Source organism: Trichoderma breve, chromosome 4, assembly GCF_028502605.1.
Source record: "Trichoderma breve strain T069 chromosome 4, whole genome shotgun sequence".
Taxonomy (NCBI): Eukaryota; Fungi; Ascomycota; class Sordariomycetes; order Hypocreales; family Hypocreaceae; genus Trichoderma; species Trichoderma breve.
In genome coordinates this window covers 787,537-813,140 of record NC_079235.1, presented here as the reverse complement: position 1 = coordinate 813,140, position 25,604 = coordinate 787,537, and the positions used below count along the sequence as shown (strand labels likewise).

At 49.7% G+C, this 25,604-nt stretch overlaps 11 protein-coding genes across 11 annotated transcripts; 5 read left to right on the top strand and 6 right to left on the bottom strand.

Annotated features, from left to right (window-relative positions):
* Positions 1-718: 718 nt before the first annotated feature.
* T069G_06559 (uncharacterized protein) lies at positions 719-1,012 on the top strand (the record flags this gene model as incomplete). Its single annotated transcript, XM_056173769.1, has 2 exons — positions 719-917; positions 993-1,012. 2 exons carry the CDS (start codon positions 719-721, stop codon positions 1,010-1,012), a joined length of 219 nt encoding a protein of 72 aa, XP_056027348.1.
* Positions 1,013-1,253: 241 nt separating this feature from the next.
* On the bottom strand, positions 1,254-2,110 carry T069G_06558 (uncharacterized protein; the record flags this gene model as incomplete). The annotated part of the gene is made up of 2 exons (XM_056173768.1): positions 1,254-1,683; positions 1,758-2,110. The coding sequence occupies 2 exons, from the start codon at positions 2,108-2,110 to the stop codon at positions 1,254-1,256; spliced, it is 783 nt and encodes a 260-aa protein (XP_056027347.1).
* Positions 2,111-3,263: 1,153 nt separating this feature from the next.
* Positions 3,264-5,412, top strand: T069G_06557 (uncharacterized protein; the record flags this gene model as incomplete). The annotated part of the gene is made up of 4 exons (XM_056173767.1): positions 3,264-4,096; positions 4,163-4,384; positions 4,450-4,742; positions 4,811-5,412. The coding sequence occupies 4 exons, from the start codon at positions 3,264-3,266 to the stop codon at positions 5,410-5,412; spliced, it is 1,950 nt and encodes a 649-aa protein (XP_056027346.1).
* Positions 5,413-6,951: 1,539 nt separating this feature from the next.
* Positions 6,952-8,258, top strand: T069G_06556 (d-isomer specific 2-hydroxyacid dehydrogenase, NAD binding domain-containing protein; the record flags this gene model as incomplete). The annotated part of the gene is made up of 4 exons (XM_056173766.1): positions 6,952-6,992; positions 7,091-7,305; positions 7,435-7,838; positions 7,914-8,258. The coding sequence occupies 4 exons, from the start codon at positions 6,952-6,954 to the stop codon at positions 8,256-8,258; spliced, it is 1,005 nt and encodes a 334-aa protein (XP_056027345.1).
* An 874-nt stretch (positions 8,259-9,132) lies between these two features.
* T069G_06555 (s-adenosyl-L-homocysteine hydrolase domain-containing protein) lies at positions 9,133-10,614 on the bottom strand (the record flags this gene model as incomplete). The annotated part of the gene is made up of 3 exons (XM_056173765.1): positions 9,133-9,145; positions 9,213-9,648; positions 9,714-10,614. The coding sequence occupies 3 exons, from the start codon at positions 10,612-10,614 to the stop codon at positions 9,133-9,135; spliced, it is 1,350 nt and encodes a 449-aa protein (XP_056027344.1).
* A 1,344-nt stretch (positions 10,615-11,958) lies between these two features.
* T069G_06554 (JAB1/Mov34/MPN/PAD-1 ubiquitin protease domain-containing protein) lies at positions 11,959-13,195 on the bottom strand (the record flags this gene model as incomplete). The annotated part of the gene is made up of 3 exons (XM_056173764.1): positions 11,959-12,517; positions 12,600-13,066; positions 13,142-13,195. 3 exons carry the CDS (start codon positions 13,193-13,195, stop codon positions 11,959-11,961), a joined length of 1,080 nt encoding a protein of 359 aa, XP_056027343.1.
* Positions 13,196-13,942: 747 nt separating this feature from the next.
* Positions 13,943-14,648, bottom strand: T069G_06553 (uncharacterized protein; the record flags this gene model as incomplete). The annotated part of the gene is made up of 2 exons (XM_056173763.1): positions 13,943-14,153; positions 14,218-14,648. The coding sequence occupies 2 exons, from the start codon at positions 14,646-14,648 to the stop codon at positions 13,943-13,945; spliced, it is 642 nt and encodes a 213-aa protein (XP_056027342.1).
* Positions 14,649-18,302: 3,654 nt separating this feature from the next.
* Positions 18,303-20,083, top strand: T069G_06552 (fungal zn(2)-Cys(6) binuclear cluster domain-containing protein; the record flags this gene model as incomplete). The annotated part of the gene is made up of 4 exons (XM_056173762.1): positions 18,303-18,397; positions 18,469-18,578; positions 18,636-19,317; positions 19,384-20,083. 4 exons carry the CDS (start codon positions 18,303-18,305, stop codon positions 20,081-20,083), a joined length of 1,587 nt encoding a protein of 528 aa, XP_056027341.1.
* A 153-nt stretch (positions 20,084-20,236) lies between these two features.
* T069G_06551 (aldo/keto reductase family domain-containing protein) lies at positions 20,237-21,805 on the bottom strand (the record flags this gene model as incomplete). Its single annotated transcript, XM_056173761.1, has 8 exons — positions 20,237-20,266; positions 20,328-20,871; positions 20,927-21,051; positions 21,102-21,247; positions 21,317-21,412; positions 21,478-21,481; positions 21,560-21,611; positions 21,663-21,805. 8 exons carry the CDS (start codon positions 21,803-21,805, stop codon positions 20,237-20,239), a joined length of 1,140 nt encoding a protein of 379 aa, XP_056027340.1.
* Positions 21,806-22,892: 1,087 nt separating this feature from the next.
* Positions 22,893-23,413, top strand: T069G_06550 (ethD domain-containing protein; the record flags this gene model as incomplete). Its single annotated transcript, XM_056173760.1, has 2 exons — positions 22,893-23,045; positions 23,132-23,413. 2 exons carry the CDS (start codon positions 22,893-22,895, stop codon positions 23,411-23,413), a joined length of 435 nt encoding a protein of 144 aa, XP_056027339.1.
* A 171-nt stretch (positions 23,414-23,584) lies between these two features.
* T069G_06549 (uncharacterized protein) lies at positions 23,585-25,047 on the bottom strand (the record flags this gene model as incomplete). The annotated part of the gene is made up of 3 exons (XM_056173759.1): positions 23,585-24,328; positions 24,391-24,534; positions 24,604-25,047. The coding sequence occupies 3 exons, from the start codon at positions 25,045-25,047 to the stop codon at positions 23,585-23,587; spliced, it is 1,332 nt and encodes a 443-aa protein (XP_056027338.1).
* Between the last annotated feature and the right edge of the window lie 557 nt (positions 25,048-25,604).

Here is a 25,604-nt window from a genome sequence, read left to right as displayed (position 1 = left end):
TTTGTTTTCCAACTGCATCGAACCGAGTCGACATTTGATCAGCTCTATAGAGTTTACCACTTTGTATGAAGGAAGGAAGGCTGACGAGACGCTGGTTTGGTCAAGTGCTGCCTGCTGCTATTTTCTCTGCTGTCAGCAACGATGGGAGATGGTGCAAGAGAGCGGCGAGAGCTGAATTGCCTGCACCGTCCTAGTTAATATTGATGGGATGTCCATAACGATCATTGCAGTTGAATCCCCTTGATGATTTACGTATCAACTACCTCTTTCTTTCACCTCCATCACCAAGGTCCGACGTTAACCGAATAGTTTATATGCAGTAATGCCTCAAACAATTGCAATTCACCTGCCATGCTTAGTACCTATCATTCTTTTCTCCAGTTTCATCAGCCGTCTTGCAGCATCTCCAACATTGACTATTGGTCAATAAACTAATGCCGAGGCACACTTTGTAAAGATGACTTCATCCCGCCCAACCAAAGAATAGCAGCCAAACCCTAAACAAAGTCCACAAGCTCCTTTCCCTCAGCTCGACACCACATGCCATAAATCGTCACTGTGCTGTCATACGCAAAGCTAAACCAGCCATTCCGTATAAAAGCGGCACGGATCCCATTTGCTCAAACTTCCATCCCTCAATCGCAGCATCATATCCATATTCTTGATCCAAAAACCAATTGACACCTAAAGCTTCAATAATCTAATTCTCTTGTTCACGATGAAGAAAGCTGCACCTGCTGCAAACGCTGCCCGAGACGCCGGATCTCACGATCATATGCTCCAAGGAGGGCATGCAATCATGAAAGACGACCCGGAGGACTTCAATGCTCCCAAGCTTTCCGAGAACATGTCGAAGCAGACTGGCCTTGGGGGATCCAAGCAGGGCAACTTGCTAGGCGGCCCCAGCACAGGCGATAGTATGAGGCAGCGAGACACTCAAAGCCATGTAGGTCAAACATGCGTTGGTATACCATTGTGCTGACTAGTATGAGTGATGAATACGGCCACGTAAAAAACGAGACTGCATTGCCGATTCGAACAGTTGATATCAATGGAGTATGCACACGATAATAGGGGTTGACGAGAATCCCAAGTTTGAAATATGTTGAAATAGGTCGTATAATATCATGGCGAGCAAAACAAAAATTGAAACTATTTACAAACGCTTTGGGTTCGAATGATGATTGTATAATGCACGATTATTCACAAATGCCCGTCATCTAAAACACCACCTCCAAGACGCATCATGTCTCTTACATGAGCAGTCTCCAAGCACCAAGCAGCAGCGCCGCAAAACCAGTACACACACCCATCAGCCACTGCAGCGTCTGGAACTTGACCTGCTCCAGCTTCTCCCTCAGCGCCGCCACCTCTTGTTCAATCTTGGTCTCAGTCTCCTTGATCTTGAGCTCCTGGCCCACGGCTTCTTCTCGGATGCGGCCCTTTTCCAGGTTGAGGTCCAGCCGCACGCTGGCCTGGGTGCGGCCAATCTCGTCTCGTAGCCGGCTGCTGAGCTTGGCAATATCGTTGGTGAGGCGCTCGTGCGCACTGCGCGTCGTGTTGGACTCGGTGCTGTCCGCCGAAGTGAGCTCGGAACGGAGCTTTGCAAAGTCGACCTTTTGCGTGTATGTGGTTCTGGCAGCATCGTCGCGGAGGACCATGGTTCGGGTCAGGTTTTGGATGCTGCATTGGAGTGTTGGTATTAGCATTAAGGTAGCACGCTCGTCGATGAGCCTCCAGAGATTGCAAACACAAACCTCTCCTGAATGACGTCGTTGAGGACCTTCATCATGGCGACTGATTGCTCCTCGGTAAAGCCCTCATCCTTGAGTTGTTTGACAAACTTGAGCGTGTCGAAATGATGCTCCCGGGCTCGTCGACTCGTCGCGTGAAAACCTCGCCTCAGCGCCGGTGTCTGGCCATTGTTGTATCGTCTGGCCGAGAAGTTGGTGTTGAATGCGGGCACTGCTCTTTGGTTCGTTCGTGCTTGTAGAGGGGCAAAGGGTTGGGCTGCAGCAGATCGAGATGCGGCGAGCGGCGCAGTCCAGCTGAGCCGTGGGAGGAGGAATCGGGGCAGCGTCTCGACTGCAACAAGGCCAGTGACGGCCATTTTGAGGGTGAGGCTATTTCTGAGAGAGCTGAGAGAGCTGGATATGAGATGCGGGTGAATATGGTGTCTCTTCAGCAGTGCAAGATGTAAATTGGAGCCTTGCTTCAATGGTGGTGGCTAGCTTCGGATAACCGCCCATGTGCCGGTTCTCGGCGGCGAAAACATTTGCCGAAGTGGCAGATGCGCTGCGGTACCTGGAGATTAAGGTTACCTGACCCTGTCCCTGTATAAACATGAATTGGCTTTGATCTCTTCGTGCTTACTGCTTACTGTAGATAGTTGCGATTTGCACGAGCTGCAATGGCCTGGATAATTCATTGCAATTCGAGTTGCTTCACTGCCATGGCTTGCACTTACGCTGGAGATTTGTGGTGTCATTCTTCTTGACAAGCAATGCTCCTGTTGGATTGACCACAGCAGCCTCATATGCTCTGAGCCTGTATGTTGACCTCGATGTCTAGATATTCGTCTTTGGTATCTTCACATCTCAGGTAGTGCCAAAGCCAAGACATCGCTGACTATCAAATGGCTTCCATGCAATTCGCCCATTGAACAAGCTGGGCCGGCCCCTTGAGCCCGTTTTCTCCTCCGGCCCCGCCCTCTCACGAACCGGAACTCCAGCAGGGTTGGTGATACGCAGCACAGCCTCAACCCTTTTGGAGAGGCACACAATCTACAAGCAATTGCCTCTTACAACGTGCTGCAGTATCAATGGTTTACGACTCTTTTGATTCCTTCTGCCGCCCCAATCAGGCTTGTTTAAATTCAGCGTCTGTTTACTCCCTAATGGCTGCATATCAATACACGGCATTGGAGGAAGCGCGCTTCTCTCTCGGACTTCGGAATGCTAACCGCCACCGGGACTCCGACCACATCCTCCCAAGATGCTGATTCAGCCAGGCCATCCAGGCCATGCTACAGGCCATGCTCCTACTAGGCACGCTCCAACGAACCCCGTTGCTCTCTGCCAAACGCGAGAGTTTCCATCCACCATCCTCTACGGAATAAGGGAGTCGCCCCAATCCCGGCTGCGCGTCCCCGTCGATGCTTCGCTCTCACCACTGCGAATCTTTGCGTCGGACGGGTTTGGCTCATCAACTGTGTTAAACGCCTCTCTGGTTCTGGTTTGGGCTCCATTGCATCCCGTGAGACAATGGCCCCGGCGCCGCCTCCCCCAGACGCCGCCTCTGCTGCTGGCATCCCGGCGGGCTATGGCCGTTCGTGCACCAACTGCTCGCGCGCCAAGTGTCGGTGCATCTTGAGGCCAGAGGGCGGCAAATGCGACCGCTGCCATCGCCTGGGCAAAGAGTGCCAGCAGATGGTGACATCGCGCAAGCGGGTGGCCAAGAGGACCACCGCCTCGAGGACCGCCCAGCTGGAGGAGAAGCTGGACGACCTGGTGTCGATTCTGAGGGCGACACAGCAGCAGCAGCAACAACAGCACCAGCATCATCAGCATCCGCATTCGCAGCAGGCACAGCAGGCTCATCATGTCAACCATTTGCAGCAGGCTCAGCAGCCGTCGTCTTCGCAGCCATCCATCAACGGCGTGTCCAACTGCGACATCCCTTCGTCGTCCTCAACCTCGCCCAACTGCCAGCCCTATGTAAGCCGGCTCGACTCGTTGGCCGACGCAGCAACGACATCGCATCCACGCTCCTCGAGCATCTTGAGTCTGACGCCCCGGCCGTTGGATAGCGACAGACTACCAGAGCCAACTCCTAGCGAAGCTGAAGTCTATCTGGTCAAGTTTCGCCAATGGCTCGAGTACTTCCCCTTCATACACCTGGACCCCGACCTCACAGCCGAAGCTCTTCATAGAGAACGTCCCTTTCTCTGGCTCTGCATTATGAATGTCACAAGCATGTCCATGACGCAGCAGGCGGTCATGCGAGAGAGAGTGCGACAGGAAATTGCGCAGCGGATGATTATCAATCACGATCGGAGCCTAGAGATCGTGCAGGGTTTGATCGCTCTGATGTCTTGGTAAATCCAACCTTCCCATGTGTCCTATTTCCTTCATATTAATGACTGACAACTTTGTTTTCATAGGGCAACGATGAGCGCTGGTGTCGGCGGCAAACCTTTTCTGACTCTGTACATGCATATATGCAGCTGCATCATCTACGAGACGAACCTCACAAAATTTCCCAACGAGGAGCAATTTTCGACTGTCTGTTTCAAGGCTTGGGGAGGCAGGGCTGCTCCTCCAGCCAAAGAGCGCACAATGGAAGAGCGGAGGATGGTGCTTAGCTTTTGGTATATTACCTCAATGTAAGTGACTCCCCCCTTCTCTCTCCTTCGTTTTTTGCCACCTTTCTTAACCATTAGCAAAGTAGATGTGCGGCTTTCCTCGGCAAAGCCGAGTCATTGGTATGGACGCAGCACATGCAAGAATCGTTGGAAGTTCTCGAGAGTGAAAAGGAGTACCCATCAGACGAAATCTTGGTGGCAATGGTGAAGCTTCAGTTGATTGGAGAGGAAGCCCGAAAACTCCTAGTATGCGACTTTGTCGGTCGTGATTTTGGCAGAGTCGACCCCGACAAGCCCCCCACATACGTCTACAAGAGAAGTCTACTCCTCCAGTTGCAAAAGATTCGTGATACTCTACCGCAGGGAGTAGCGTCCAAACGTAAGTCGCCAATATCTCGAGTCTGGCCAAAGTCAGTGTAAACTGTGCTAACTCTTGTCGGTTTTCAGCTGTGATACAAATGCAGCTCTACAGCACTGAAACACAGGTCCACTCGATTGGGCTCTTTGGCGCACCGAGAATTCCAGACACACCGCGAATCGATGCCATGTATGCAGGTATCATGGCTGCCCGGGCCTGGTATGATGTTTTGTTTGCCATTCCGCTCGCAGAGTTCATTGGCATGCCGTTTACTCTCTACGTGGAGCTTGCCCAGATTCACGCTTTGCTATATAGAGTCACGACCCTGGACGATCCTGCCTGGGACAAGGAGATTGTCCGTAGTACGGCAGATCTAGGTAACTACCTGGACAGGACCATTGACCTGTTTACAAAGGCGGATGCATTGTACCCCCTGAGAGGTGGACCAGAGGATATATCCATCTTTGGGAAATGCACAAAGGTGCTTCGCAATGTGCGCTCGAATTGGGAGCCAGCCATCGTGCAGCAACCTATGGGAGGGCTCCCAACGCCCAACAGCTCCGTTATCCCGGGTGCGGCGCCGCAGCCTCCCTTGTTGGTGGACCACTCTATGCTACCTGACCAAGACCTATCAGCCGATTTTGGTGACATTAACTGGATGACACAGGTGTTTGGGCCATGGGAGTTTTGAGAAGTGCGTACTGCACCTTTGATGGCGAATGCATAGGATGACCTTGAGCATCACCGGTCATACCCAATGCTACCTGCTAGCATGTATATATGCCCGGGAGAGGAGAAGACAAGAGGTTGAATGAAGACGCCGGGTTTGTCAACAAAAAAGTATAAACTTGGACGAAGGGGGCACACATCCTAACGGCATGGGAATGGCGGATGTTGTCTTCTGTCATTATATGGAGAAGAAATTGCTAGAAAGCAGCGGTTGAGACACTCGCACCTTGGACGATATTTTTTTTTTTTTTTTCTTTTGGAGTTATTGGGACCCTTTTCATCATGGATGAGAAGCATATTAGCGGCCGGGCAAAGTTTGTTTTGGTATTTGAAGATCGACTCCCTAGACCACGGCTTCATGTTGTGTATAATTCTCGGATCACGGTTTCGGATGTTTTATACGAATAAATAAATCTCTATTCACTATTTACATTGCAAGGTTGTGGATGCCATATGCAACTGTGATGAATTGGGTACTATGTCTACTAATCTTAAGGACGGGAGGTGTGAGTTTGAGTTGTCGCCCATAAGGTTGTATGGATGGACTATAAGCCGAGTTCCAATATGATGCGTCTGTTAGCCTCCGATTTCGCCGATGCCATGGATAAATTGAATTCGGCAACGGCCATCCGATGCGTAAATCAGCATGCCATGCGCTCTTACCTATAGCCGCGCATCTACTCGAGTATATATAGCCATGATGTTGACTGTTGACTCTTCAGATACATGATACATTCCATTGAGGAAACGGACAAACTTGATCAGTCCCGGGATAATTTCCTGCCGGCACAATGAATATTCTGAACGCGATGAGATTAGCTGTGAGTGTATGTGGTTGTGTCCAGCTGCAGAGGTAATTTCTCCGTCTAATGTCCGCCCGCTTTGTCTGAAAGGGGGGTCCAGTTCGGCGGGAGATGCCCGAAATAGCGATGTAGCTAAAAGATGTTGTTGAATTCACCAGATAGAGATATTCATTCTCTCGAGCACTTTGCTGTTAAGATCAGATACTTTATGTAACAAGACTTAAAATATATAGATCTAATTGGAAGTAGAGTAATTTCGGAATGGTTTTCTTTCACTCTATATGAAGCAACAACAGTCCTCAATCTCAGCACGACAAGCAAATGATAAGACAAGACAAACCCCACGCTGAATTTGACACCAAAAACCTCCCCCGCGCTACGGGGGCCAGTTTCTCAGTTTTTAGTGAACTTTTACCCCGCCGAAACGGCGCCTTCGCAACTACAACCCACTTTGACGGTGATGATGGGGACCCGGTTTGATGAATCCCATTTCTTTTTTTTTTCTTCTCTGCTCTGCTTTTCTCCTCTCTTTTTAAATCCCTAGACCTTTTTTTTTTTCTTTCACTTGATTTCGTCTTTTCTGTTAGAATTCCAATTCCTGTTTCCTTCTTCTAGATACCCCCCCTGACGCTGGTGCAATTGCATCATCCCCTCCTCCTCTTATCCAATTCCATCTATACAAGACAATTTCCTCCAAGATGAGCCGTCCCAAGGTTCTCCTCCTGGGCAAGATTGACCAGTAAGTCAGGAACCATAACCTTAGAGGCCTCCCTTCTTTTTCTATTATTCCAAGTCAAAGCTTGTTGCATCCAGAGCTGACAATCATCTCTCGTCCAGCGCTCACGTAGCATGGCAAACCATCGCCGACATCGCAGACGTGATCCAGCCCAAGGCCACCAACCGAGACGAATTCATTGCCGAGTGCAAATCCGGTGCCCTGGACGGCATCAGCGTCGCATACAGGACATTTGATTCCGTCAAGATCACGGGCAAGATTGACAGCGAGCTGCTGGATGCGTTCCCCAAGAGCATCAAGTTTCTGTGCCACAATGGTGAGAAACTCTCTCCTATCTATTCCTCGCTCGTCTCTACTCCCATTGTCTCTCTAGACTTATACTCCAGAAAAACCATGAACATACAAAACAGAACAGAACACTTGCTAACTCCAAACTCCATCACAGGCGCTGGCTACGACCAGATCGACATCCCCGCCTGCACCGCCCACGACGTCCGCGTCTCAAACACTCCCACTGCCGTCGACGATGCCACCGCCGACGTCACCATCTGGCTGCTCATCGGCGCCCTTCGCAACCTCCCCATTGGCATTGAAGCCCTGCGAGCCGGCAAGTGGCGCGGCTCGCCTCCTCCCGCGCTGGGCCACGACCCTCAGGGCAAGATCCTGGGAATCTTGGGTATGGGCGGCATTGGCCGCAACGTCGCTACCAAGGCGAGGGCCTTTGGAATGCGTATTCGATACCACAATCGCTCGCGCCTGAGTCCTGAGTTGGAGGATGGTGCTGAGTATGTTAGTCTTGAGACGTTGCTGGCGGAGAGTGACGTCCTGAGTCTGAACCTGCCTCTCAACGTAAGTTCTACTCCTGTTTTTCCTTACCTCGCGAACATCACCTTACATATATATAAACTAACACCCCATTCACAGCCCAGCACCCGCCACACCATCGCCGCCCCCCAATTCGCCCTCATGAAGCCCGGCATCGTCATCGTAAACACCGCCCGCGGCGCAGTCATGGACGAGGCCGCCCTCGTAGACGCCCTCGCCTCCGGGCAAGTCTCCTCCGTCGGCCTCGACGTCTACGAGAACGAGCCCGAGATCCACCCGGGCCTGCTCGCCAACCCAAACGTCCTGCTCGTCCCCCACATGGGCACCTGGACCCAGGAGACCCAGCAGAAGATGGAGGAGTGGACCATTGACAATGTCCGGTTGGCGGTCAAGGAGGGGAAGCTCAAGAGCATTGTTCCCGAGCAGACGGGGTTGGCTGCGTGACTGCATGGCGGTGCGAGGAGCTCGAAGCTGTGAGGTTTGATCTTGTGTCTGATTTGTTGAAAATGCGTCATGTCATGTTATAGAATTAGAAGGAAGAAAATAAAAGGCGTGGTCTGGTGAGACTGACATCTAGATGAAAGTTGTTTTGAGGTTATGGCCAGAAATGTGATTTGAGTGATGATGGTATAGAGAATCGCTATAATGTCGATAGCCCAACCACCCTGAGTGAGTCCTACGATATCTCTAGATACTAATTACGCAGACAGTAACTCAAATTAACAAGTCCACATACATACAACGAAATCAGTACCAAGTATAAGATCACACACATTCATTCATTCATGCGCTTGCAAGCCATGGAAACATTGCTTTGCCCAGACAAGGGACAAAAAATCTTTGCCCGCCATTTTCATTTTTTCTAATTGCTATGTCCATCCACTGCAGCCGCGGTTGACGGGCTTCCTCAAATCGCGCCCATCTCTGAGCGCCTCTCCCGTCTCATAATCTTTGTGTATCACGTTTGTCTCGCCATTGGGGGGAATCATCATTAGCAAAAATAAATTTACCCGACGCCGTTTTTGTTGAAAAGGCCATGTTCTTTTCTGCCCCATCCGCCCAGCGAGAAAAACCCCAAGTCTTTTGAGGAAAGAAGAAAAGGGGATGAAAATCAAATCATAAAAAAAAAAACCAAAACCAAAACCCATGGGCTTTTATATTTTTCCCTGCCCATATATATGCCCCCCTGCCAGTTCATGATGCTGTTGAAATCACAAGTGTTCCCATTGACCGGATGATTGACCCGGATGAAATGTCGTTACACGTAGGAGTCCAGTTGAAGGATCCTTGGGGGTATGTATGAATACATGAAAGGTGCTTAGTAGCGGTAGCTGTAGGAAGAAGCTTGGTCAGTACATTTTCGGTTTTAATGTCAATCATGTTAGGGGGAACGCTTACATCTCAGCCTTGAAGGGGCCCTCGACGGGAAGGCCAAGGTACTCAGCCTGGACGGGGGAGAGGGTGGTCAGCTCAGCCTGGACGTGGGCCAGGTGCAGCTTGGCAACCTCCTCATCCAAAATCTTGGGGAGGACGAAGACGCCAACATCGAGCTTGCCAGTGGTGCCGAACTCGACGTACTTCTCAGCCCAAGCCTTGTCCTCGGCCTTGTACAGAGCAATCTGGGCAAGGACCTGGTTGGAGAAGGAGCAGGACATGACGAAAGAAGAGTGGCCGGTAGCACAGCCAAGGTTGACCAGACGACCCTCAGCCAGGAGGATGATGTGGCGGCCGCTGGCCATGGTGAATCGGTCGACCTGGGGCTTGATGTTCTGGACAGACTTGGCGTTGGCCTTGAGCCAAGCAACATCGATCTCAATGTCGAAGTGGCCAATGTCTAAAGTGCGGCTGTTAGCTCACATGCAAAATAAATGATAGTCTTAGATTGTGGTTCAAACTTACTGCAAACAATGGCGTCGTTGGGCATGGCCTCGAAGTGAGCACCAGTCAGAATGTCACGGCAGCCAGTGGTGGTGACGAAGATCTGGCCGATGGGGGCAGCCTTCTCCATGGTGGTGACCTGGTAGCCGGCCATGGCAGCCTGGAGGGCGTTGATGGGGTCGATCTCGGTAACGATGACACGGGCACCCATGCCGTGGAGAGCCATGGCGCAGCCCTTGCCGACATCTCCGAATCCAGCAACAACGGCAACCTTGCCAGCAATCATGACATCGGTGGCACGCTTGATACCGTCAATGAGGGACTCACGGCAGCCGTACAAGTTGTCGAACTTGGACTTGGTGACGGAGTCGTTGACGTTGATGGCAGGGACCAGTAGCTTGCCGTCCTTGAGCATGCGGTACAGGTGGTGGACACCAGTGGTGGTCTCCTCAGAGACACCGTAGCAGTCCTTGAGCTGCTCGGGGTACTTGGTGTGGACCAGGGAGGTCAGGTCACCACCGTCGTCGAGGATCAGGTTCAGCTTCTTGCCGTCCTTGAAGGCAACGAGCTGCTGCTCGAGACACCAGTTGTACTCCTCCTCGGACTCGCCCTTCCAGGCGAAGACGGGGACACCAGCGGCGGCAATGGCAGCGGCGGCGTGGTCCTGGGTGCTGAAGATGTTGCAGCTGGTCCAGGTGACCTCGGCACCAAGAGCGACGAGGGTCTCGATCAGGACGGCAGTCTGGATGGTCATGTGCAGGCAGCCAGCAATGCGGGCACCGGCGAGAGGCTGGTCGGCGGCATACTTCTTGCGGATGGCCATCAGACCGGGCATCTCGTTCTCAGCGAGATCAATCTCCCTGCGGCCAAAGGCGGCCAGGGACAGGTCGGCGACCTTGAACTTGTGGGCGGGGGCAGACATTGTGAGGGAATTGAGCTGAAGAAGAGGCTCAAGGACTGATGAATAAAAGATAAAAAGACGTGGGAGGAGGAATTGAGGTGCGGGATGAAGAGAGCAGAGAGGTAGAAGAAGAAGAAAAATCGAGTGGGATGTGCCCAAATAAAAAGAAGTTACAAGCAGCGGCCGAGGAGGGGAAATCCCGTTGAAAAGCGGGCGGTGTGTTTAGAGGGGCAAAATTTCTCACCAAGCGGGGCAGATTAGATTCGGATGGATTTCGATTTTTCGAGGAGCGAATAAGAAGGGCGGCTGGACTGCACACTTGACGGCTTATGGTTGTTGGGGATCCCAATGGCACCGACTTGCTTGCACATGCAAAAAAGCGAAGCCAGGCCGGGCCACGTCTCACCAGGAGCCGGGGGGTTGATACGCAGGATGCTGGGATTCTGCGGTGATTATGGGCGGTTGAGCCTGTCAAGGCCTGTCAGATGTCAGACTGTGGTGACGCTGGATGGATGGATTGGGATGGGACATGGACATGGAGAGGACAGGCAGAGAATAGCCCGGGTATATACATTTGGGCATCAGCGGGATGAAGATTCATCTGCATTTCTGCATTTCTTTAGGCTCTCGACTCAATGGGGAGCAAATCAACAAAATACACGTATATACACACATTCCTCAAGCATTAGTACAGACAAACGCCGATGGGCCGACCAAAATTCAACTACTGCCTACTAGTACTAATAGAATCTCTCGCTCTCGTACTCGTATATACTCACTTATTTCCTTGGGCCTCGCTCAGTCGGCCTAATCGCCGTGTGTCCTGTCTTACTTACTTGACTGTTACGGCGATATTTCGTCCTTCTGCCGCATCCTGCTGCTCCCCTATCGGTGCTTTTCCCCTTCAGGATTCCCCGCATGCATCCTGCGTATCAGCAACAGGCCCAGGGGGAAAAGCCCCGAATTTCGATATAAGCAAACAGGAAGGTCCAAGAAAAGGCGAGGTGATCAATTGCAATAGATATGAAGCCAAAGAGCGAGATATGGACCGTCTATCTGCGGGTTTGACACACCAGCAGACAGTCAGGATATGGAAGCAAAAGAAGAAAGAAAAAATTACCTAGGTAAAGAAGAAAAAAAAGTTCACAGTGGTATCTACCTTAACAGCAAAATACAAGTCGAAGCCGTAGAAATCCTTCATTTCAAACACTTCTTTTTTATGACTCTCTTGTCGCTGCAGATCTAGACCAGAAGTACTTTATTATATTCCACCCAAACCGGAACGCCGTCAATGCACCCTGCCGCCAATTGCCTCACCCCACTAAAGACCTTTACAAGAGTTTTTTAAGTTGAGCTCAAATCCGCTTACTGAGGCAGCAGGTTTTCCCGAACGGCAAACATCTTTGCGCTGATGTTGGCCGTGAATCCGTCCACCTGCTTGCTGTACTGCTCAACCTGTTTGGCGTTGAGCATGCCCTCCAGCCGGCTGGGCTCCTGAGGCAGCTTGAACAGCCGCTGCCACTCGTCTTCCGGTAGCGGGGCCTGCTTGGCAAGAGTGCGCTGCGCATTCTCCGCCTTTCGCTTGGCCTGCCATTGTGTAATCTTGGTCTGCTCACGCGCCAGCTGGCGTTGGTAGAACTGGAAGTTGTTGAGGTCCACGTAGTGGGACTCGATGCTCTCGAGCAGCAGGTCGCAGGTCTTCTCAAGGAAGGGGTCGACAGACAGGTCCAGGTTGTCGATGGAAGGGTATAGAGGAGCCTTGATGCGGTCGTTGTTGAGCTCGCTGAGGGTTGGCTCCTTGGCCTCGGCGGCGACGGCGGGCGAGGGCAGCTGGTGGAGGAAGGAGGTGAGGAGGTGTGAGTTGTAGACGTTGAGAGGATACTCCTGGAGAATGTCGCGGAACGAGAGCTTGGACTTTTGCAGGCTATTTCAAAAACACGTCAGCATCATCATGTCCAACCCACCAATGCCGAATTCCCGCGCTGATTGCAAACAAACCGACTCACCTCTCAGTAGTAAACTTGCCCTCCTTGTAAACAGTCATGAAGAGGTTGGTCAGGCGGTAGGCCTTGAGAGCCAAGGTTCCCTGTGAGCTGCGGCTGGTGTCATATACCAGGGCAATGGTCTTCTCGTTATCCTTCTGGTAGTGGAACTGGTTCTCGATAAAGGCAAGGTTGACAAAGTTGCCCATGGTTGCGCTTGTGTACCATCCGACGTTGTTGGCATCCACATTGACCTCCTTCAGGTGTCGGATCATCTCGCCCTGGTAGGTGATGTTGGCCTTTGCGCGGGGTGCCGCGGCGGCAGCGTTTGTGGCATCGTTCTGGTGAGTGTCGGCGGCGGAGTTGTCGACGGTAGGGAAAGCGAAGGTGTTTGTGATCTCCAGGGTGCCATTCTGGTCCATGCCCACGAGGGAGCCGGTGGCCACGGTCGGGAAGGTCGACGAGCAGTGTCTGGCGATTTTCAGAATGACCTTTGCCAGGTGTCAGTCCTTGGATCATCATCGTCTTCGTCGAGGCAAGGTGGGGCAATGCGAGCTGCAACTCACCAGAGCATCGACCTGCACCGCCTGGAAAGGCGCATCTTTCGGAGCTTCGCTCATTTTGGGAGGTTCTGGGAGGCGAGAAGGAGAGAAATGGGCGGGTGACGAGCCGAGGTTGACGCCGAGAGTCGCTGGATGATGAGCTTCAGGAGCGCTCGCTCTTGGTGTTGGGAATATCGAACTTTTCGCCTACCAGATTTGTGGGCGTTGTGGGTTCGGGGCGGTGGGCGGTGGCAGAATTTGAGGGGGCCAAATACGCCGCCAAACCGCCAACCTTTTGCGTCCTCCAACCTTACCTTGCGACATTTCCAGCATCACACGGGATTCGCCGCCTCTCGAAATGACTTTTGCGACACTCTAGAAATAGCCATAAGTAGACGAATACATCAAGATTTACATCTCACAAAACGTTCAGAAGTCAACATGCCCTAGCCAAGCATTCGGGAGTCCTGATGCCCTGGCTGTGCCGGCGCGTTTCGCGTCTCGCGCCTCACTGCAAATCGCTTTCTTTTTGTCAAGTCATGCAAGTATTACTTCAATCTATTTCTACTCTATCCTCCAGTTGCTTCATTTTTGTTTTGAAATCCCAACACAATGCTCGCTTGCCCCTCATGATATCATACATAAAGAAAAATTGCACTTTTGGCAATGACGCTTTTCAATCCCAAACATATCCCAGAATGCTCCAAAGTCCCTTTGTTTCGTTCAAAAAAAAAAAAAAAATCATCGTCCTTGTCTCGCTCTCTCAAAAGTTAAGACTGGGCAGCCAAGCAAAGTTGCTTAGCTAGGTGTCAAATGCCCATTAGTTCACTCCCAGTCCTCAATCACCCAGTCGTCCACATTGTCGCGGATGGTGAGTCGGTGCTGGTCAATCTTCCAGAAAGCATACAAGTTTCGGGTGGCGCCGACTGCCTTGCGGTGCGCTGGTCCTCTACCACCGACCATTGCGTCCTCTCTCGATCTCCAAACGCAGGTTGCCAGATTTCTGAGCTCAGGATCAGGCGAACCAAACCAATATCTGTTTCATTCGGTTAGCGCGACGTCAAAGTGAGCGGCGAAGCACCCGGGCGTCTCTCTCTTACTTCAAGAAGCCTCCACTGGCAACGGCTTCAGCATGAGAAGCCTTATCCAACACGCCAAGGTCGCCATAATGGGTGCTCGGCTTAATCTGCGACCGGAATGCGACGATGTAGAAAGAAATCTCTTTGAACGGCCTTCCGGATTGCTGAGCCAAGCGCTTCACCTCCTCGAGGACTTCAGGCCAGTTGAATGATTCGACATAGGGTGCAGTGGCATAGTCATCGCGAATTGACTTGAAGGTTTGCAAAGCCCTCGCCACTATGGCGCCTTCATGAGAAAGGGTATCCAGGTCAAGCAGATGCTCCTTATCTGTGTATGGCGACTTGACGATGAACCTCTCTTCGTCAATAGGGTTCAATTCCAGAACCGGGGTGGCCTCCTTGGGCAATGAGGCCACGTCCAGAGGCTGCACCAACTCGACTGAAGCGGCCATGATGATTGATTATGGATATACTGAGGATTTTGTTCCAGAGAGAGAATCGTCTGCGTGGGAGGATACAATCCGACTTTTATCGAACCAATTCGCTTTTCTGGGGAAGAATAAAGACAGAAAGGGGGAAGAAAAGGGCTGAAGATGGATGGGAGGCCAAAAGAGTATTTATTTTGCAGTGGCTGGCTGGATGTGACACAACGCCGAGCCGTCTGTACACCGCCCGGACTTCGCAGAGGAACTCGTCTCAGCTCCCAACGGCGGCTAAGCTAGGCGGTTGAACAGGAGCAATCACGAGATATCTTACTCAATGATGCCACGACTCGTGGGGTTATGGGCCCAGAGGCAGATGCGTACCTACTATATCGAGTACCAAGATCGATTGCGTGACTGGTACTTAATGAGGTGGACCGTGGTTCAAATTTCGCAATACCGGATCTGCGCCAACAATCCTTCTACAGTACAAAGTGCGACGCACAGGACACGAAACGGTGGCCATTGGCATGCCAGAACTCTTTATATGAGATTCCAATCAGCTGGAATTAGACTTTCTGCTACGTGCTGATTCTTCAGATGGCCTCAGAGAGACCCTTTTGGACCCTTGGAGAATCTTACAGATAATACGGCTTTCCCATTATTCATCGGGATTTCTCAAGATTTTGCCCCGCGCTACTTCCAGCGGTCATCTTTGGAGAAGACCAGGGCGACAACGGATCCCGCTTTAGCGTGCAACGCCACGCATGGTCTGAATGACACCATTCTGGTGGCACCCAACCATGAATCAAGAGCGCATTTGTTTTAGGTGCGAGAAATTTTATGTCCGCAGTTTGACAGCCCAAGGGCTCGCTTGGCTGCCAATAGGAAGAAAAGGAGTTGAGATTTGGATGTGCGGCTCGACTCAGAAGAGGTTAAGCTGCCTACGCAACGAGCTGGCCTGCATCCCTAGGGGAGACAGAGGCATGAACCAATGCATCCCGGCTTCTTGCAACGTGGAGAGGGAGTCCCCGACAGCCGGCCTGCCTCGAAATGCTTTGGCGGACAGATTTCCCCTACTTACTGGACCCATTTCCCGGATCTGCCATTGGCCACTAAGATTTCTCCCTCGCAGAGTTTGCACAAGTCAAAGGGTTAGCCGGTGAGGACCCGAGCAAGCCGGGATCGCCGATACTGGCGCGGAACAAGGAACATGGTCCCTGAAGATCAATAGGGCCCCGCCCACACTGTTGATGCATTCACATCCGTACCAGCGTGATAGTTCACAGAGTGCAGACAAGAGGCGCACAAGCCGGCTTGCGAAGAGATTTACGGTCGAGCTGTTTTAGGGTCTAGGACGGAGACGGTACTGCGCTAGAAGTTTCGGGACGACTTGCCGGATCGGACACTGGCCGGCAGTGGCTTCGGAGTGCATGGCCTGGTCTCAACGCGGTGTCTGCAAACTTGAGAATCGGCGTCTGTGAAGAAATTCCTTTTTTTTTTTTTACCTCGTGGCAAACACTTAGCCCAAATCTCTTCAGTATTATGCCATTGGGTCTTAAGATGGTCCGAGTCGCCATCACTACTTGATGTCGAGGTTTTTTAAAGTCTCCCAGCTCCAAGTTGTCTACGCACCAGTTGAAAAACTAGCTGATACAACATGATAACGGCCCCCAAGAAAGGATAAATTAGTACAAGGTAGCTTGGACTTTCTTCTTGTTGGTTGTTTAGCCTATCCAAAGCGGTCATCCGTAAATGTAGCATAAAACTTGGAGCGCCCTCCCACGTCATCTCGATAGGGCAGCTTCTCACATGGTGTGGATACAGCTCCTCAAAGCATGCTCACCTCACACTACAGCAACAGCTCAGAATACTTTATACAAAAACCATCTCTACCGTTTGGCTCCATTATAGTTTGTTCGCAGAGCCATTGCAGCATTTAAAATTTCATCATATCTGAAATGCCTGCCCTACCGCCAGTTCACAAGTAAAAACAACAAACAACGACACAGATACAACTCATACACTGGATGACTCTTAATGTTTCCTTCTAGTGGAATGCTCATCAGCTTCCAATCCGGAAGGTGACATGCCCAGAGCTAGAAAAACTCGTGTTTCACCCCGCCATCAGAGTTTTATCCTCTTGGCACATCTTTTGTCATTCTTTTGTGCTCTTTCTGGTTCCATCCGGATGTCGCGAATACCGGTCAGCCGTGAGCCCTTGACGTTGTTGACTGAAGATTAATTTGACAACTTGCGGTTACATAATCGTTTGATGAGATTAGATGCATAGATGGATATGGAGAGTGGTTGGTTACAATGCCCCAGTGACAACGTGGAGTTCAAGAGTCTCAAACAATCGTGGAGGATGCGCCCTCCATCTACAAGATACCTAGTCCTTCAAGTGTCTTCTGATGATTGCTTGTGTTTTCTAGGTTCTAATCCCCTCACTACGTATCAAAATTAGGACATGAGATATCAGATGGCCACCCCCCATATATGAAGTTCGTCTGCTTCCTAGTGCACCAACGGCGTCTCTTTCAATGCGCAAGATGGTGGCCCACAGACTTGCAATGATTCAACCATAAAATATTAATTTTGTGCATTTATCCTGTTTTATTATGCGTGGTATCCAGATGGCGCCTCTGTGTGAAATAACGATGACGCTTGTTGTACAGCAGATTACTTTCATAAACTCACAATGAGAAGCTGCCGCCGCAGGAAGAGCTTTATCAAGACCCACGTTTCCATAGTCGAGGATTAAAGAAGGAATGCAAACAAAGTCTTTCTGCCACGGAGATAGAAAGTCTGCTCCGGTTTATTTCCTCGTTCTACAGCCCCAGTCATTTCCAGATGAGAAGATTTAACCGTAGGATGTTTTAGTAGCACTACTGATTAATGCGAAGATTGCATCGTCAAAGGAAGTGGCTAAAAAAGCACAGACACTGTTCTTTATGATCTGCAATTGGAATATAGATCCGAAAACACCTTTTGTGGCGTAAAAAAGCAATCAGTTGCGCCTTAATTGCACATATCTTTTTCAAGCGTTGTTGCAGCCACACAAGATCAGTTTCTATGCGGTATATCAGTAATTATAGGTACATCAAGGCTGTCAAGCTATTAATATATAGGTAACTACTGACTTTATAGGAGCCCTTCACGAGAGTCGTGATATGTCATTTCAGAGCACCAGGTCATATAGAGAGTTGCGTCTAATTTATATAGCTCATATACCGGTTAAATGTGTATATCATTCACATATTTTAATACATGGCACAGAGACGGCTATAACAAACAAAAGAATCGCATCAAAGATTTCCAGCTAAATACCGTTTCCAGTATCTTGACTGGATGAGGAATATTCCCGGTGAGATCTGGCACCGATTGGCGACCGGGGCTACGTGTAACTCCGTCCGGCACAAAAGGCGAGGAGGGTCTGGAGAGGACTAGTGCTGGATTGATACCGTTCCGGCCAATCATAAGGCGAATGATCCGAAGCAACCAGTGGATAATCTTTTAACAGTTTGGTATGGGGATTGCCTATCTCGTTACTTTGGCATCTGAGAGAAGTACATCTCAGCAACTTGCGACTCTCTGAAGTATTCCTTTTCATATATTTATTTTTCTCATTATTATTCGTTTCTTCTGCTTTCAATTATTCCATAGAGTTTTGCAAGCTCCTAAATGGGACTGAAGAGCGTGATGGAAGCTCCTGAGGTTCCGAAAACTAATAGGCCCCAAAACCGCCGCAAGGTGAAAACAGGCTGTCTGACTTGCAAGTATGCGTTCCTCTACCATCATTTAGCCCGGCCATTCCGCCACAGTTGGTCCAGCTGACGAACCAAAAAAGAAAACGTCGAGTAAAATGTGATGAGGCAAGACCTTCTTGTGAAAGATGTCTCTCAACGGGTCGTGTGTGTGACGGCTACGGAATCTGGGATAGTGTTAGCAAAGCCCCCAGCAAGCTGAAAGACAAGCGAGCCAGTGCGCTTTCAAACACCATTGTACTCTCTCAAGTTCAGGAGATTTCTGGAAAACCCTGCAGCATCGGATTTGAATACTTTCGCAAGTATACTGTCAACAAATTGCCCGGGGTCTTTGAATCCGGTTTCTGGAATTCGCTGGTATTCCAAGCTTGCGTTGAAGACCCTGCTGTTCTCCATGCGGCAACTGCTCTTGGTGCAGCGCATAAGAATGAGGAGGCAATCTCTTTGGTGGAGTATAACCAAGCAATACAACACCTTCGTCGACATCTCAATCGTCTCGACAATGACGCACTCCGCGTGTCACTGATAACATGCATGATCTTCGCCTGTCTTGAATTACTGAGGGGAGGCTTCAAAACCGGGCACGCGCACTTGACCAATGGTATGCAGCTCCTTCGAGAAATCCAAACACGTCAGGGCATCACATCGTTGGATGGTCCTATTGTTTTGCGGACGCATCCTCAGTCTGTCGAGGACGCGTTGGTCGAAGTGTTTTCTCGACTCAACATCCAGGCAATGCTTTTCGGACAAGTATCAAACCATCACATTTTTGTTAGTGAACGCGCGCCAGACGGACCGAAATACAATATTCCCTCAAGTTTTCAGAACCATACTGAAGCTCGAAAACATCTTGATTCTCTCATCAACGGCGTCTATAATCTAACCCAGCAGGGCAGAAATATCCTTCACAATCAGAAGCAGGTCTCAGAACAGTTATATCAATGGAAAGAGGAACTCGACATCGCCCTGATACGATGGCTGCAGGCTTTCAATTCCAGCCAGAGAGGATTACTTGCGGATCTTACCCCGCGGAAAATGTATCGTACACCACTTCTGCGTCTATATCATACAATGGCCACAATCATGGCCGCAACCTCTTTGCGTGGCACCGATGAGATGATCTTTGATTCGTATAACTCAAATTTCGAAGCCCTTCTTAGACAAGCCACCGAGCTATGGGACGTGATGCACAACGCGTACCTAGCATTCAAAAAGCTTACCGGATATGTAATGCCTGCGATTTGCTTCACGGCAGACATGGGGTTCATTCCACCGTTATATTTCACAGTTATCAAGTGTCGTCAGCCCAACTTGCGGCGAATGGCTATCGAAATTCTCATGTCAGCTCCTCATCGAGAAGGAGCCTGGAGCGGCCCTCTTGTAGCTCGTATGGCAGAACACATTATGGCTAGAGAAGAAGAGGGTATATATGAGGATCTTGATATCATGCCGACCTGTCAGCCAGGGAGTGCGCTGCCTGTTGTACCTCACTCATCACGGTTTAACGATATTAAAGTTTCTCTGCCTGAGCGTGTCGGCGGTAAAGCAGTTTTATTTTGTAGTCGATATCTGGGGGGAGGGGAGTGGATCGCAGACAATCAAGAGTTTGCCGTCTCATTGGAAGATAGCGTTAGTTCTCGCATCTGGGACTCTGATGCTACCGCATATTTTGCCAGATTATGGAATGGACAAATTTGAGAAGAGTCATTGTTTAGAAACCAGCTGAAGATGACTGAAATTTCTATAGCTAACAATCAGAAATTCTCTCAAATTCTATGCTGCAATATTCGTGGGATTGACCAAAGCAAAAAATATTCACAATTTCCTTCCGGCTTCCAAGCTAGAAGTAAGCTACTCTTCAGCCCAGGACGGTGAAATAGGCTATTGAAGTTAGCAATAATCCAGCGTAAATATATATCCAAGCTCATGGTCGATTACATACCTGTTGCTCTGGCACGTACTCAAAGTTACCAGCGTTATCGAGAAGACCAACATTCTGCACATTGTCAGGAACCTCCGCACCCCACAAAAGGTCATACGGAAAGCCCAGTTCAAACGGCACCGCAGCTTCAATCTCCGCAATGTCCTCCTCGGTCAGCTTGAGCGTCAGAGCTGCGATGTTCTCCTTCAGCTGCTCTACCTTGCGGCCACCAACAATAGGAAAGACATAGGGCGCTTTGTGCATTACGTATGCCAGCGCAACGCTCGTAATAATCGAGTTCTTGCGAGTAGCAACAGCCTCCAACACTTTGCTAACCTTGATCTCCCCTTCGGTTGCCTCCACATTGCGTCCGCCTGGAGCGTTGCGTTGCTCTTCGGTCTTGAATCTACCAGCTCCGAGAGCACCCCAGGGAGCTATACCCATACCTTCGGCTTTGCACATGGGGATAATATCTCGTTCAAATTCTCGTGCGGCGGCGGACCAACGTCCCTGGTATACAGAAAACTGTCGAAGGCCATGGTTTCTTGCATACTCGTTTGCTTTGCTGTATATTCCGTTGTTAATTCAGAAATTTGCACCGTTATACTTGATGAACATACCTCACGACCCATGCTGGGCTGTCACTGATTCCTAGATACAAGACCTTTCCGGAATTCACGAGATTATTCAGGGATATCATCAGCTCTGAAGTTGAGGTGCTAAAATCCCACCAGTGGACATAGAGCTAAAAGCAGATGTCAGCAGAAATGAGTGACTGGATAACAGGGTGCTCACGAGATCGATATAATCAGTCTGCAGCTTCTTCAAGCTTGCTTCGACAGAAACATGGAGACTTTTAGAGCCGTTACCGGTATAGTTGGCTTTCAATTTCTTCGAATCGGGATGGTTTTCGTAATTTGTCGTGTACTTCGTAGCAATCACTTGAAGCAATTAAGTTCGTTAGCATAAAACCGACTTGATGTATTCGTAAAGTCATTAGGGAATCACACCCATCTCGTCACGGTTTCCGCGTTTTTTCATCCATTCGCCAATAATCGTTTCAGACTCCCCCAATTGATAATTGTTGGACGTGTCAATGAAGTTGCCTGATATGAAGATGTGAGCCACGAAAACCCGTGAAAAGAATTCGTTCTATCCAAACATAACGAACCTCCCTAGTTAAGATTTTCGTTAGTAAATAATCCATCTTAATCGAACCTCAGACGCATATGACTTGCCTGTTGATAAAAAACGTCAAGAATCTCTTCAGAAGCCTTTTGATCACAGTCTCCCAAATATCCTTTCCTAACAACAAAGTCAGAAATGTCTACCATCAGCGGCGTACGCGACACAAACCATCCCGAGCCAAAGCTCATTGCTCCAAGACAAAGGGGGCTGACTCTCACAGCGCCAGATGGGGATAACAAGCGGTATTTGTTCAATGGGCCAACTGGAGTAGGTGCTGCCCCTAGAATCCTTCGGTTGACTTTCGGTGCCATTTTGTATTGTTCGGGGTCAATATGAGCAAGACTAGAAGAGTATCTTAGTATTTGTTCAGTTCTGAGAGCTCTGTTGATTTCGAGTGAATTGATCACAGAGAAGGGGGAAGAAGGGTTATTTATAAAAGCATTCCTTGCGATACATCTCTACTTCAGCCAAATTACTCTCCCTGGTTTGATAAACATTTCTATGACATCAACGTTGTTGATTATTTACGTCGTACTCGCGTTGTCGATGAAACGGAGATAGAGTGCACCAATCTACAATTGAAAGATCCGACCGAACCAATCAGGTGCGATAGAATCCAATTTCAGATACTACATCTGGAATTGGCCCATAGGCGGACTTAAAGATACTAACTCCAAAATTCCGTGATTGTGTTCTACGACTTGACAGATTTCGAGATATATATATTGCCACACTTATCTAGGTAGGCTATACACGCGGTGTCTCTCATTAGGATAATCTATCCTCTATCAATGTTCCAGACGTATCGCTGTTGGCGCTGAATTAGATAACCCTGCATATTTGAACATGCGATTTTTCTTACTAATCCAAAATCATTTTCCCCCCAATTTTGCCACTACACTCTCAATAATAAAGCATCCATGAGTATTATTCATTCATAGATGCTATGTAATGGACTCCAGTCATACATGTATACAACTTGCCAAGCATATTACATACAGAGGTGGGGTTAAGTAAGCCTTTCAACGCTCACAAATCCCAATTCCAGAAACGGCAACACAATCGTTTATTAGCGCCGCTTGTGTTATACACAAAATCCGCCGTTGAAAGAACCTCGGCACTCCATAGTTTACAGAAGAGATGGCTGAAAATGGAAGAAAACTCGCAGAGTAGCGCAACGATGTACGAAAGCCAGCTCCAACTCGCATGTTGAATTCGCAAATACGCTCGGGATCTATTAGAAATGTTTGCCCGATTCTCCTGTCCGCTTGCGTGTGACATCAAGTATAAAGCCATGCCGCCATGTCCAACGTAGTCGTCCATCAACTCAAAAACTCAACACCTAAAACTCAAAAGAACTTCATTACCTCCATCTTACCAGTTTATCCACCAGAAACAATGGCTACCAAGCAAAGACTCCTCCGCTTGACGCTCATGCAGTACAAGAACCCCAAGATCACCGATGAAGAATTCCAAAAGCACTGGAGCGAGCACCACGCACCAATCGCCTCCAGCTGGCTCGCTCGCAACGGAATCGTGGGATACACACAGGTAAAAACAAATCTGCCTCTCTCAAAATTAATCATATTATTCCTAGGAATTCATGCTAAAGTGAAAACGAATCAACCGTCATGTAGTACCACACACCTCCCGAAACACGCAACCTAGCCACTGCCCTCGCCGAGACAGTGGGAGCTACTGTCGCGCCGTTTGACGGCTACGTCGAGTTTTTTGTTAACAACCCCGAGGATCTGTGGAAGGCTACTTCGGACCCGGAGTATCCTGTTAAGATGCACCCTGACGAGCAGTACATGTTTGATAGTAGCAAGATGCAGGTCACGATTGGGTGGGTCGAGGTGTATATCCAGAACGGAAAGGTGGTCAACATTGTTGATGGCAAGTCTGCATATGCCCAGTAGAGAGCATCATGTAAACGTATATATGTCTTTGATAAATCGACTATAAGCCTAGATGTTTGCTTCAACTGTCTTTAGTTGTTTGTCTATCATAGTAGTCGTTGATCTGATGAACAAGCGACAACCAGGGGGAAGACACCCGTTATAATACAAGTATATCAACCAGTAACTCATTCAATCTTCTACACCCACCCGATTCTTTGCCCTGAGATATTTCCCCAGCACCAAAGCCTGCCCAATCCCCCACCGACTCCCCATGAGCTCAAGCATCTCACTCAACCAATCGGCATCCTCACGACCGATATCTACAACACCTATCAAGACCTGTATCGAGCCCAGTAGCCCAAACACCCCCGAATGCTCAGGCGACAAAGAATTGCTCGTCTTCGTCGTCTCGTACATCCCGAGAATATACGACACGCTGCCGCGAATATCGAGCATCATTGTCGCCAGAATCTTGCGCGAAGCTTCCTGTTGCGAGGCATGAGCCGCCATCAGCGCGGGGTGTGCCTGCGTGACGGGCAAAGAGAGTGAATCGAGATATCGTAACAGCATGGTATGGACAAGGATTCGGCATATGCGGTATTGGTTCCAGATGAACACTTGCCAGGCGCATGCGTAAACGTGGTGGGAATTTCCGTGGCCCTTGTCAGGATCGGTATATCTACATGCGGGTGGGAGATTTGACTCCCACGATAGCAGCTCCTCTTCCAAGCTCACAGCTCTGGACACCCTCTCGGTGATTTTCGTCACTTGGTCGGTATTCTCTAATGAATGCATATCCGTAAACCTACATATTCTGCCGAATAGTTGCCTAGCGGGCAAGAGATCCCCGTCTGATATTAACGCGGGAGAAGAGCGACAAAGCTCCCGGATGTGAGTAGGAACAGGTACACGTCTGATAAGACAACTCATCGCCTATGCAGCAAAGCCCAAGTTAGAATAAATCGTCATATATCATTTCGTAGGGCATCAATTACCAGCAAGTAGAACAAGTGCAGAAAGGGCCGCACATCAATCGCCTTCTTCCACTCATCCTCACTCCAATGCCGTATCAACGTCGCCGCCGCCTGCGTATGGCAAACCCAAGCCTCAAGCGACGAACTATCCCGGCATGCAATAATCTAATCAAAACTCATCAATCTCCCATTCCTCTCACCCCACACACAAAAACAGAGAAAGAAAATACTCACCTCAAACATGGCCATCATCACCACCGCCCCGACCGTACACTCCGTCGTCGCCTCCCCCCGCTTCTGAATAGCATCATTGATCGAATGCAGCGTCAGTCCGTACTTTGTCCTCGCCAACGCCATCACGCCATGATCCTTCTCAGAATTCGCCACGCCCGCCAGCCCCACGGCCCAGATCCCCAGCATCTTCGCCGTCGGCAACCCCGTCGCGCTCTGTATCGCGTAGAACTTGTTCGCGCCCGTCATGGAAAAATGGCGGAAGAAGAAGACCTGCGCCACTGACTCCGTGGGGATGGAAAAGTTGAACCGCGGAAGCGATAGCAGCTCACCGTGCTGTTGTCGACGACTTGATGATGAAGAAGCCTTGTCGGCTGTGGAATCAGAGTCATTTGGGTTGGATCGCTTCTTCTGCTTCTTCTTCTTGCCAACTTGCGTCCCCGCCATGTTGACGATGCGGAGCTCCGTCTGGCTTCTATATCCCCAGCAGACCAGTCCGGCCCTCGCGCACTGCGCGCACCGCGGCTTGGATTCATTGCACTGTCCTTCTTAGTCTTCGCTCTTCTTCACGTATAGACTGCATTAATGGGCAAAGAGGAAATGTATAAAAGGAGCAGACGTACTTTGATTCGCCGAGACCTGCAGTTGACGCAAGCTGTGCTAGTCGGTCGCGAACCCATTGTTCAATACCAGGTCACCGCTGTCAAAGGGGAAAAGAAAGCTCAGAACCTATGTAAATCAACTTCACTTATACACATATAACTCATAGAATTCAAATCACAAACAAAACAGAGTCAAATTGTCATGATGAAGTGATAAAGTTGAATGAATTAAAGGTCAGCAACTTCGAGGTTGGTTGAATCCCCCAACTTCTAGCGAATAAGCCAATCGCGCTCATAGAAATACCCAAGTAGTAATCTAGCGTATCTTTTTTATTTCCGACTCATCGACCTTTTTCCTAGTCAGCGTAACCCCTAGAACACTCATACAGTCGGAGCGAAACT